At 39.1% G+C, this 13,903-nt stretch overlaps 1 protein-coding gene across 10 annotated transcripts in view; it reads right to left on the bottom strand.

The window, feature by feature from the left end:
• Positions 1-13,903, bottom strand: part of BCL2L13 (BCL2 like 13) — a 93,166-nt gene that overhangs the window by 73,509 nt on the left and 5,754 nt on the right. For all 10 annotated transcript variants that reach the window (XM_045465284.1, XM_045465281.1, XM_045465282.1 and 7 more), the window contains exon 2: positions 8,204-8,374. In XM_045465284.1, the coding sequence (XP_045321240.1) occupies positions 8,204-8,324 (121 nt within the window). In that variant the 5' untranslated portion in view covers positions 8,325-8,374. The remainder of the gene's footprint in view (positions 1-8,203; positions 8,375-13,903) is intronic.

The following is a 13,903-nucleotide window of genomic DNA, read 5'->3' on the forward strand; positions in this document are numbered from 1 at the left end:
TTACAAGGCCTACCGTTTGCCAACACTGCCCTAGACAATGTTCCTAAGAGCACTAACCCTTGGACTACATTCTCCTTGTTGGGTCCCCAGGGAAAGAAGTCTATCCTACAGAGAGATACACTCACTCCTGGTTCCATACAACAGAGCAAGTATTGTTCCCTGATAATGGAGTTCATGCCCCACAAGTAACAATCCGTAACCTGGTAGATACCTCCCAAAGCAATCTACATATTCTATGCAATCCCTATCAAAATAACCCCAGCTTTCTTCACAGAGCTAGAACAAACATTCCTAAAATTTGTATGGAACCAGAAAAGGCCCTGAATAGCCAAAGTAATCCTGAAAAAGAAAACCAAAGCTGGAGGTATCACAATTCCAGACTTCAAGCTGTATTACAAAGCGGTAATCATCAAGACAGTATGGTACTGGCACAAAAATACATAGATCAATGGAACAAAATAGAGAACCCCGAAATTGACCCACAAACATATGGCCAACTAAACTTCGACAAAGCAGGAAAGAATATCCAATGGAAAAAAGACAGTCTCTTCAGCAAATGGTGGCTGGGAAAAATGGACAGTGATATGTAGAAGAATTGAACCTGGACCACTTTCTTACACCATACACAAAAATAAACTCAAAATGGATGAAAGACCTACATGTAAGACAGGAAGCCATCAAAATCCTAAAGAAGAAAGCAGGCAACAACCTCTTTGACCTTAGCCGCAGCAACTTCTTACTTGACATGTCTCCGGAGGAGGAGGCGAGGGAAACAAAAGCAAAAACTAACTGTCGGGACCTCATCAAGATAAAAAGCTTTTATACAGCAAAGGAAACAATCGCCAAACTAAAAGGCAACTGACAGAATGGGAGAAGATAGTGGCAAATGACAGATAAAGGGTTAGTATCCAGAATCTATAAAGAACTTTTCAAACTCAACACCCCCCCAAAAAAAACAAATAATCTAGTGAAGAAATGGGCAAAAGACATGAATGGACATTTTTCCAAAGAAGACATACAGATGGCTAAGACACATGGAAAGATGCTCAACATCACTCATCATCAGGGATATACAAATCAAAACCACAATGAGATACCACCTCATACCTGTCAGAATGGCTAAAATTAACAACTCAGGCAACAACAGATGTTGGCGAGGATGTAGAGAAAAAGGAACCCTTTTGCGCTGGTGGGAATGCAAACTGGTACAGCCACTCTGGAAAACAGTATGGAAGTTCCTCAAAAAATTAAAAATAGAACTACCCTAAGACCCAGCAATTGCACTGCGAGGTATTTATCCAAAGGATACAAAAATGCTGATTCGAAGGAGCACATGCACCCCAGTGCTTATGGCAGCACTACCAGCAATAGCCAAAGTACAGAAAGAGCCCAAATGTCCACTGACTGATGAATGGATAAAGAAGACATGGCAGGGGTGCCTGGGTGGCTCAGTCGGTTAAGCGTCCGACTATGGAATTTAAGATACAAAACAGATGAACATAAGGGAAGAGAAGCAAAGATAATACAAAAACAGGGAGAAGAACAAACCATAAGAGACTCTTAAATACAAAGAATAAACTGAGGGTTGCTGGAGGGATTTTGGGTGGGGGGATGTGCTAAATGGGCAAAGATAATTAAAGAGGACACTTGTTGGGATGAGCACTGGGTGTTTTATGTAAGTGATGAATCACTAAATTCTACTCTTGAAATCATTATTATACCATATGTTAACTAAGTTGGATGTAAATTTAAAAATGAATTAATTAATTTAATAAAATGGTCAGTCACCTGTCCTTAACCTAGCTACCACAACCAATGCAATGGCACGAGCCCTAGCACATCAGCAGATAGGTCTAAATGTCCTTGCATGGATTATAATGGGTAGAAGACTGGCCTTGGACTACATTCTGGCCAATACCTCCTACTGAGTTGGATTAATACTACTGGTTAAGTGGAACAAGCCATACATGCTAAGGAAAGGAAACTAATCTGAACTCTGAAGACACCTACTAGTCCCTTCTGAGACTTACTCACTTGGCTGAATCTGGGATCCTGAGGTGGATAGCTGAGATACACATTGCAGAATGCCTTCATCCTGCTAATTGGGATCCTGTTCAGAATAGCCTTAATCTAGGGGCACCTTGGTGGCTCAGCCTGTTAGGTGACCGACTTCAGCTCAGGTCACGATCTCGCCATCCATAAATTCGGGCCCTGCGTTGGGCTCTGTGATGATAGCCTGGAGCCTGCTTCAGATTCTGTGTCTCCTCCCTCTCTCTCTCTGCCCCTCCCCCACTCACGCTCTGTCTCTCAAAAATAGGTAAATGTTTAAAAAAATTAAAAAAAAAAAAAAGAATAGCCTTAATCTAGTGTTATACAAGACAAACTAAATGGATTTCACTGAATGTCACTGCATCTAATTTTCAAGGGTAGACTGCAATCGCCTGCAATGAATCCCAAGGATCCCTGTATGTCTTTACTGAGTATGACAAACTGAAGACCTAACTGTCCTCTGACTCTAAGCCATTTTTATAACTAGTAATGAAGACAATTAGATAGGTCAAAATGACCACAAAGTGACTGCTCACTCTCTGAAATAGGTAACTGGCTTGCTACAAAAGGTGCTAAGCCCTTAGTACTGGGTACCTCAGCTGCAGTACAACCCACTACATAAAATGCCATCAAGTGGGCTCATCACATTACCCCTTGGTAGATCGAGGCAGGGTGAACCACTGTTATCATGTAACATTCTTGGTATTTGTTAGGCTAGGGCAGTAATACATGGTCTTACTCTTATTCACTGGGTCTTGATGTCCACTTTGGCATCTATGAAGTTCTAGGAGACTGAAGTATAAAAACCACATGTGTTCCATAAAATTAATCCCCAGAATCTTCCTCCCAAAGCAAAATGTCGGTCCAGATACAATTCCTACCTCAGGTGTGCTAACAACGTATGCATTAATCACTATCAACACAACTACTTGGTTGGATTCCCTGTATGTCTATTATGGTATATGTTCACTGAGTCTAGACACCTAAGTCTTAAAACAATGGAATCCAGCACTTTCAGAAGTTATAACTAGTTTTTAAAACAATGTGTAAAAACTTAAAAAGTTATACTATATGGTATGACAATTTAGAAGCCACAGATTTATTTTAAATGACAAACTCCTTATAAAAATATTGTTATTCCTTGATCCAATAGTTTGATTCTAGATGATTTAGCAAAAGTAAATAAATGAAAAAAAGCAATATATAAAAGCATTCTTTTTTAATTTTTTTTTTACATTTATTTATTTTTGAGAGACAGAGTAAGACACAGGACAAGCGGGGGAGGGGCAGAGAGAGAAGGAGACACAGAATCTGAAGCAGGCTCCAGGCTCTGAGCCGTCAGCACAGAGCCTGACACGGGGCTCGAACCCATGGACCATGAGAGATCATGACCTGAGTCGAAGCCAGTCACTTAACCGATGGGCCACCCAGGAGCCCCTAAAAGCATTCTTAACTAACCTCTACTGAAGTGATTTGGTGAATTAAGTAACCCATTACGATTTCACTATAAAATATACTGAATATGCCCGCTGCAAGCTGAACACATACAGCTAGCAGACTACTTTCTAGCACATGTAAGTTATATGCTTACCAAGAATCAGCTATTTTCTCCTGATCTATTTACGAAAGTTGTACTTGTCACTTAAATTGTACAATTTATTTAAAATCACAGACATTACTAATATGATTGTGCAAAGAGACTTGACACTTCTCTAAATTAAATATTTTATAAAGTTGCTTTAAAAATACCGTATTAGGGGCGCCTGGGTGGCGCAGTCGGTTAAGTGTCCGACTTCAGCCAGGTCACGATCTCGCGGTCCGTGAGTTCGAGCCCCGCGTCGGGCTCTGGGCTGATGGCTCAGAGCCTGGAGCCTGTTTCCGATTCTGTGTCTCCCTCTCTCTCTGCCCCTCCCCCGTTCATGCTCTGTCTCTCTCTGTCCCCAAAATAAATAAACGTTGAAAAAAAAAAAAATTTAAAAAAAATACCATATTAGGGGCACCTGGGTGGCTCAGTCAGTTAAGCGTCCGACTTCAGCTCAGGTCATGATCTCACGGCTTGTGGGTTTGAGCCCTGCATCAGGCTCTGTGCTGACAGCTCAGAGCCTGGAGCCTGCTTCAGATTCTGTGTCTCCCTCTATCTAGCCCTCCCCCACTCATGCTCTGTTTCACTCTCTCTCAAAAAATAAACATTAAAAAAAATTTTAATAATAATAATAGAAATAATTTAAAATTTAAAAAATTTAAAAAAATAAAAATACTGTATCAAAGTGCCTGGGTGGCTCAATCACTTAAATGACCGACTCCTGATTTTGGCTGAGGTTATGATCTCACAGTTTTGAGGTCAAGCCCTGAATCTGGCTCCCTCCTGTCAGAGCAGAGCCCACTTCAGATCCTCTGTCCCCCTCTCTTTCTGTCCCCTCCCACTCTCATGCACTAGTTCTCGCTCTCTTTCTCAAAAATAAATAAACATTAAAAAAAAACAAAACTGTATGGGCACCTGGGTGGCTCAGTCAGCTAAGCGTCCAACTTCAGCTCAGGTCATGATCTCACAGCTCGTGGTTTTGAGCCCCACATCTGGCTCTGTGCTGACAGCTCAGAGCCTGGAGCCTGCTTCGGATTCTGTGTCTCCCTCTCTCTCTGCCCCTCCTCAGCTTGCACTCTGGCTCTCTCTCTCTCTCTCTCAAAAATAAACACTAAAAAAAAATTTTTTTTTTTTAAATACTATATCAAATTGGTGTGAGAGAAACAACTGTAAAAGATTGGGAGGAAATCATAAAAATTTAGAATGACTCTTCATACTGTTTTATAAGTGTCTTTATGTTCTAACTCAGCTTTAAACAAATTGGAAAATATAGGTAATAGAAATGATTTATGCTAGAAAGATGACATGGATATCAACACACACATATTTTTTTTAAAAAGACATGACCTTTCACCAAAATTGCTAAATAAATGTATATCCATTAACATTTTAAGTTAAAATTTCTTTTTTTTAATGTTTACTTTTTATTTTTGAGAAAGAGAGCATTGAGTGGGGGAGGGGCAGAGAGAGAGGGAGACACAGAACTGGAAGTGGGCTAGAGCATGGAGCCTGCTTCAGATTCTGTGTCTCTCCCTCTCTCTGACCCTCCCCCACCCACGCTCTGTCTCTTTCCCTCAAAAATAAACATTAAAAAAAATTAGGGGTGCCTGGGTGCTCAGTGGGTTGAGCATCCGACTCTCGGTTCCAGCTCAGGTCACAATCTCACATTTTGTGGGTTCGAGCCCCGTATCGGGCTCTAAGCTGACAGCATGGAGCCTGCTTGGGTTTCTCTCTCCATCTCTCTCTGCTCCGCCCCTGCTTGTGCTGTCTCTGTCTCTCTCAAGTAAATAAACTTAAAAAAATTTTTTTTAAATAGAAAATAAGAAAGTAAAAGAGTTACTGTGTGACTTTGGTTATAAATTATAAATTAAATAGTTGGTATTGCATTTTCTTTTAGGAGTTTTTAAAGTTATTTTGATGCAATTTTGTTAAAATAGAAACCTGTTGGGGTACCTGGGTGGTTCAGTCAGTTAAGTGGTGACTCGATATTGGCTCAGGAAATGATGTCACAGTTCATGAATTCGAATCCCACCGTGTGCTGACAAGGTGGAGCCTGTTTGGGATTCTCTTTCTCCCTCTCTCTGCCCCTCCCCTACTCGTGCGAACACTCTCACTCAAAATAAATAAATATTTTTTTTAAAAAGGACATTTAGGGGCACCTGGGTGGCTCAGTTGCTTAGGCAACTGACTTCAGCTCGGGTCATGATCTCGCAGTTTGTGAGTTTGAGCCCCGCATCGGACTCTGTGCTGACAGCTCAGAGCCTGGAGCCTACTTCAGATTCTGTTCTCCCCCTCTCTCTACCCCTCCCCTGCTCATAGTCTGTGTCTCTCTGTCTCTCAATAATAAAAAATAAACGTTAAAAAATTAAAAAAAAAAAAAAAAGTAACATTTATGGGGTGCCTGGGTGGCTCAGTCAGTTAAGCATCCAACTTCGGCTCAGGTCATGATCTCATTGTTTGTGAGTTCAAGCCCTGCGTCAGGCTCTGTGCTGACAGCTCAGAGCCTGAAGCCTGCCTCAGATTCTGTGTCTCCCTCTCTCTCTGCCTTCCTCTGCTTGTGTTCTGTCTCTCTCTCTTAAAAATATATAATAAACGTTAAAAAATTTTTTAAAAAAAGAGCATTTATGATGATGTTATATCTTATGAAGAAGGCTAATTTAGACTCCAGTAACTGTTTTAAGCTTCATTTGGTAAACTATTTACAGAAGAATACATACAACTTCACAATACAAAGAATTATGCTAAAAACTCTCTTAAGCCTATCAGATACATAAATCTATTGTTTAAATCTAATATCCTTGAGGGCACAAAAACAGACACTCAGATCAATGGAACAGAATAGAGAACCCAGAAATGGACCCACAAACACATGGCCAACTAATCTTTGACAAAGCAGGAAAGAATATCCAGTGGAATAAAGACAGTTTCTTCAGCAAGTGGTACTGGGAAAACTGGACAGCGACATGCAGAAAAATGAACCTGGACCACTTTCTTACACCATACACAAAAATAAACTCAAAATAGATGAAAGACCTAAGTGCAAGACAGGAAGCCATCAAAATCCTCAAGGAGAAAGCAGGCAAAAACCTCTTTGACCTTGGCCACAGCAACTTCTTACTCAATATGTCTCCTGAGGCAAGGGAAACAAAAGGAAAAATGAACTATCGGGACCTCATCAAAATAAAAAGCTTCTACACAGCGAAGGAAACAATCAGCAAAACTAAAAGGCAACCGATGGAATGGGAGAAGATATTTGCAAACGACACATCAAATAAAGGGTTGGTATCCAAAATCTATAAAGAACTTAATCAAATTCAACACCCAAAAAACAAATAATCCAGTGAAGAAATAGGCAAAGACATGAATAGACACTTCTGCAAAGAAGACAACCAGATGGCCAACTGACACATGAAAAAATGCTCAACTTCACTCATCATCAGGGAAATACAAATCAAAACCAAAATGAGATACCACCTCACATTTGTTAGAATGGCTAACATTAACAACTCAGGCAACAACAGATGTTGGCAAGAATGCAGAGAAAAAGGATCTCTTTTGCCCTGCTGGTGGGAATGCAAACTGGTGCAGTCACTCTGGAAAACAATATGGAGGTTCCTCAAAAAATTACAAATAGAACTACCCTACAACCCAGCAACTGCACTATTAGGTATTTATCCAAGGGATACAGGTATGCTGTTTTGAAAGGGCACATGCACCCCAATGTTTATGGCAGCACTATCAACAATAGCCAAAGTATAGAAAGAGCCCAAATGTCCACTGATGGATGAATGGATAAAGAAGATGTGGTATATATATATACAACGGAATATTACTCGGCAATCAAAAAGAATGAAATCTTACCATTTGTAACTACGTGAATGGAACTAGAGGGTATTATGCTAAGCGAAATTAGAGAAAGACAAATATCATATGACTTCACTCATATGAGGACTTTAAGACACAGAACAGATAAAAACAAGGGAAGGGAAGCAAAAATATATAAACACAGGGAGGGAACAAAACATAAAAGACTCTTAAATATGGAAAGCAAACAAAAGGTTACTGGAGGGGTTGTGGGAGGGGGGATGGACTAAATGGGTAAGGGGCATTAAGGAATCTACTGCTGAAATCATTGTTGCACTATATGCTAACTAATTTGGATGTAAATTGAAAAAATAAAAATTTTTAAAAAACTAATATCCTTGAAAAAAGTCAATTCAAGAAACAACTATATTAAAAGTTTTAACATAATTGTGTAATTCTAATCTATGTCTTGTTAAGTATAAAATCTCTAAAGAAGGGTAGATTTCTGTTCATTTACAGGTACTTAGTACATTTTTACCTGTACCAACAGCAGTCATTTACATTATCATGCTCTTAAAAAGCATTAAAAGTCTTTTCTGAGAATGGATCAGGGGGTGGGAAGGGATGGGATAAGGGTTTATTCTTTAAAAAAATTATTAGTATTGTTTGATCTTATAACCACAGATATAAATTATTTAAATATATGTACTTTTAAATATGAAGTAATTATTAGTACTCAACAGAACCATCATAAGCCAAAGATAATACCTTGGGGTGAGGAAAGATGTTGCTCTTGCAGCTTCTCCTGAGAGAGGAGTCCCAAGTAGCTGAGAACAACATACTTTGTTTCATAGTGAAATCCTAGAGGCACAGTAGTAGAGGACGCCATTGAGTTTGCTGGCAGAGCTCCAAAAAGGTCTACTTATGGATGTGTAAAACCTAAAACATAAAAGTATTTTTTCAGTTTAAAGTTTATTACATGCTATACATTTCCCCATGGACTCCAATTATTCAACTAGATACCAAAATAAATATTTGACTATTCTTCTCAGTAATCTTTAAAAATTGTAACTTTAGTTTACTTACAAGTGGGAATTTATTAATTCAAATTTCAAATCAAAGGCAAATTTCTCTATCTCTCCCTTAGTTTCTGTTTTCACCTATGTGGCAAAAAAACTGGCTATGTCCCCACTTCCCCCACCCCAATATATGTTCTCTTATTTCTTTTTAATAATAAAACCTCCCAGGGGCACCTGGCTGGCTCAATCAGTAGAACTGACTCTTTATCTCAGGGTTGTGAGATTGAACCCCATGTTGGGTATGGAGATTACTTAAAAATAAAATCGTAAAAAAAAAAAAAATTAAAAGAAAAATAAACCCTCCTAGTCTTGTTAGACACATGGCCACACAACTGCAGACCACATTTCCCAGTTCCTTAGCAGCTTAATGTGCCATATGATTAGCCTGAGTGAGGGGAATATGAGAAGTTATATGTACAATCTGTGGGTCTCTCCTTACTTTCTCTTTCCTCCTTGCTATGGTTTGGAATGTGAATACGGCAGATACCCGTTCTAACATGCAAACAAGGACCCCACCGTAGGGGATGGTAAAGAGAAAAGGAACTGGGCTCTTGAGTGACCATGTGTAGCAGAACTGCCCTGCCGGCCTGAACCAACCACCTCTGGACTATTACTTAAGGCACTTCGTTCTGAAATCTCTTCATTAACATGTACCCTAATTAATACAACTACAGCTTTTACCTCTTCACACAGACTTAGTAGCTGTTGTACCTACCATGTACCGTAACAGTTGTTTCAAATAAAAAATTATAATAAGAAGTTTGCAAATAACTTTGTTTTCTACTTAAATAATACTAACTGCTTTAAGATCGCAAGAAATATTCAGTAAAAGAAAAAGAAGTTCAGGAGTGCCTGGTTGGCTCAGTTGGCAGAGCATGCGACTCTTGATCTCAAGGTTGTGCGTTCGAGCCTCATGTTGGGTGTAGAGATGACTTAGACTAAAATAAAATATTTCATTTAAATAAAATCTAAGAAAAATAAATAAAAAATAAATAAATAAAATCTTAAAAAAAAAAAAAAAAAGGAAGGAAAGAAAAAGAGGTCCAGATAACTAACAATATAAGACAGAGGCAGGCAGGGGGTGAGCCTGGGTGGCTCAGTCAGTTAAGTGTCTGACTCTTGATTTCGGCTCAGATCACAATCAGTTTCTGGGATCAAGCCCCACATTGGGCTCTGCACTGACAGTGAGGAGCCTGCTTGGGATTCTCTCTCTCCCTCTTTCTCTGCCCCTCCCCTGCTCACACACTCTCTCAAAATAAATAAATAAATATTAAAAAAAAAAAAAAAGAGACAAGCAACGTTGACAAAATTTAAGATCTATAAACAAACTAAGAGAAATGTCCAAGACTGACAAACAATGAAAAAATACATGCAGGATTTGAGATACACAAAATAAAACAGTGACTATATAAAGAGATAAAAAGGAAACATAGCATAAAAACATGCTTTCAATGGTTAAATACGGTCTTTAAAAAATGAGAGTGCCTGGGTGGCTCAGTCAGTTAAGCGTCTGACTAGATTTTGGCTCAGGTACTGATCTCATGGTTCACGGGATGAAACTGCTTACAGGACAGAGCCTGCTTGGGATTCTCTTTCTCTCTGCCCCTCCCCCACTTTGCTTGTGCTCTCTCTCAAAAATAAACTTTAAAAAATGCATTTATGGTTGCTATTATCAGTATTCACTTAGGCTGTCAAAAGAAATCTTAGTTCAACATTTAAAAATTCCTATTGTTTCCCATCTTCAGGGAACAATGCTACCAAATTATACCAAAACATACAATAATTCAAACAACAGGCCTTGGACTACCCTGCTCAACTTTAGAAGTTTATGAACTTCAAAAAGGTATTTCAAAATTACAAATACAGGGGGCGCCTGGGTGGCGCAGTCGGTTAAGCGTCCGACTTCAGCCAGGTCACGATCTCGCGGTCCGTGAGTTCGAGCCCCGCGTCGGGCTCTGGGCTGATGGCTCAGAGCCTGGAGCCTGTTTCCGATTCTGTGTCTCCCTCTCTCTCTGCCCCTCCCCCGTTCATGCTCTGTCTCTCTCTGTCCCAAAAATAAATAAACATTGAAAAAAAAAATTTATAAAAAAATTCAAAATTACAAATACATACTCCAAAGAAAGGGAAAAAGTGTTACACTTTACTTCACAGAAATGAAAGCCACAACCACTATGTTCTTACCTGGTGTTTTACCAAATATTTCATACTTTTACACTGTTACCATTTAATGGTGAGAAGACAGAATTTCAAAATTAAAAATATGAAAAGGGATACCCATAGAGATAAAATAAGTTTTCTGAGGCCTATCAGCCAGGGATTAACTAGCAGCAGTGCTGTACTTCAGTTTTTGTTGTTGTTGTTGTTTTTGTTGTTGTTGTTTAGCTCCTGCCTGCCATCTGAACCCAATTTCCTATGTATCCAACACTGTGTCAATCTTGGTTGGAAACAAATCTCCCAACCCCACTACAAAAACTAAAACAACTAGACTTTTTCTCTCCTGCTCTGTTCTGTGGCATGCAGCGTCAGCCAAGTCAGAGACTCACACTAGGATCTAGAATCTGGAAAGACACGTAATGATAATTCATGGATAAGCTTGTGGTCCTAGGTCAGCAGAGGCAGTGGTGCAGATCCAATAGCAATGTCCTATCTCTTCTATTCCTTGGCCTGACCCTGGCTGAATGTGCAGCCGAGTCTCCCTTGGTTCCTTCCTGCTTTCCCATCCATTCTGTGAGCTATCCAATGCCCTTTTCATTAAGTTCCTTTTCTGCTTAAATAAGCTAAAATCACTTTGTGTTGTTGGCAACCAAGATGTAACTGGAACACGGGCCAAGACTGGAACCTAATTTTCTTAAAACTTCTAAGGCAGTTTCTCAACAATTTTAATACACTACTTTCATGTGAAGATTATTAATTTAGTTTAGAAAAATCTTCAAATTCTGCAAAGTCCACATATCAACCTAGTAATTATACCTTCCGAAACAGAAGACAGTATCTTCTGATAATTTTTTGTGTTCATTCAACACACACTTATTTCTTAAGATACAAGGTACTCTCCAGGCATTAAGATAAATCATCTGCCCTCTGGAGTTTTTGACCAAGTAAAAGAAAACAAAAAATACGAATAACAATAACATTCTATGATACAAGTCAGTATCCAGAGTAGGGAAGGGCAACCCAAAAGAGTCTCTCTAGGACAGGGAAAAAGTAGAAACCAGGAAAGGCTTTAGAAAGTAAAATACGAACCAATCTTGGAACATGAGTAGATATTCACTAACTGAACCAGTTTAGGGGGATAGAATGAAGGAATTCAGATGTGAAGATGACCAGAAAAAAAGCACAGGAATGTTTTGAAACAGCATAGAACATAAAAACTATGGAATTTAACATGGCTAAATCATAAGATACAAGGGGGATGAGGTTTAGCAGGAGTAAGCAGCAGTCAGCATTTGGTATGCTTTTTATGCTATGGGATGTGAGGAAGTTTAGGTTTTATCCTATAAGCAAGGAATTATTTTAACCATATTCATGAATGAACCCCCTAAATGCAAATTCTATGTGCATGTGCATTTTTTTTTCTGGAGAGAAAAATCATTCCATTTCTTTCATTAGATTTTCAAATTAGATCATGATGTAAAACAGGCTAAACACTACTACAACTATTGAAGGGTTTTAAGCAAGAAAAGCATATCAAGAGATCATACATATATGTATGTGTATATGTATGTATATATATATACACATATATATATGTATATATATACATATAAACATGTATATTTGTATGTTTTTTTTAAGGTAGGCTCCACACACAATGTGGGGCCTGAACTCACAACCCTGAGATCAAGAGTTGGATGCTCTACAACTGAGCTAGCCAGGCACCCCAACAGATTATATTTTAGAAAAAATCATCCTGGAGGTGGTATTAAAGATAGAAATTGGAGGAAAGGACACAAGTTAGGGAAATATAGGAATAATCTAAACAAGAGATGTATGAAGGCATAAATTAGAGCAGGAACACCAGATAGGGGGATAAATAGGAAAAATATAAAAAGTTTCAAAGATTTGTTAGCTAACTCAATAAAAGGGTAATCTAGGCAGTATATGGAAAGTGGTATTTAAAAAATTTTTTTTCATTTTATTTTAGAAAGTGAGCAGGGGAGATGGGCAGTGGGGAAGGGGGAGGGGGAGTGAGAGGGAGGCGGGGTGGGCGGGAGAGAATCTTAAGCAAGCTCCATGCTCAGTGCAGAGCCCAACGCAGAGCTCAATCCCACAACCCTGGGACTATGACTCAAGGCGGTATTAAGAGTTGGACACCTGACCGACTGAAGTGCCCTGAAAGTAGTGTTTATTCCTATTTCTCAAATCAGGTAATATAGGAAAAGCTGGCTTAGGAGAGGATAACAGGTTCACTTTAGGGCATACTGAATTTCAAAATACCTATGAGTTGTCCAGGTGAAGATGTACAAGTAGTTGGACATACAAGTCTTATACTAAGAGGTCTGGACTGGAGATACAAAATTGTGCTCTACATAGATACGAGTCAATGAAATTATCTAAGGAGAGTGAATGGAGAGTTAGTGACTTCCTATAGGTAGAAGTGTCAAAATTTCCAGAAGGAGTGAGAAAGAGTACTACATTTCAAAACCCATATTCAATAGATAGTTTCACACCGGAGAAGGAAATATTACCTACTGTTTTCTGATTAAAAGTATAGAAAATAAAGCTCAGTAAATCTTCAACCTTCTTTGTAACAGTGACTTCATGCAGGGATGAGAGGGAAGAATAAATACACCTATCACTCCCTACCCCAAGCACTACCATCAGAATAGGAGCCAGAGAATTTTTAATTTACCAAAAGGAGACATGGTTTAAAAAAACATGTGAGTGGGGCGCCTAAGTGGCTCAGTTGGTTAAGTATCTGACTTTTGGTTTGGCTCAGGTCACGATCTCATGCTTTACAAGATCAATCCCCATATCGGGCTCTGTGGTGACAACACAGAGCCTGCTTGGGATTCCTCTCCTTCTCTGCCCCTCTCCCCTTCTCTCTCTCTCAAAATAAATGAACTTCAAAAAAATATGATGAGATATACTGGTTTAATCTGAAAAACAAACACCATTAGAATTCAGGGCAAAACTAACATTTCAGGTGTGGCCAAAAGATGAAAAGCTGGCAGAGATGACCTCTAAAATCAGGACTGAAACAGTCAGAAAGGTAGGAAGAAAACCAGAAAAGAGTGTGGTCACAGAATCAGGGAAGGCACTTCAACAAGAAGATAGTGAAGACATGTACAAAATGCAACAACACACGAAAAAGAACGAAAATATCAAGGTAATGATCCCTGAAAGTCCAGTTCTATGTGGCTGGCAAGGTCAATGGCAGAAGGTAGGG

This window comes from Leopardus geoffroyi, chromosome B4 (assembly GCF_018350155.1).
Source record: "Leopardus geoffroyi isolate Oge1 chromosome B4, O.geoffroyi_Oge1_pat1.0, whole genome shotgun sequence".
Classification (NCBI taxonomy): Eukaryota; Metazoa; Chordata; class Mammalia; order Carnivora; family Felidae; genus Leopardus; species Leopardus geoffroyi.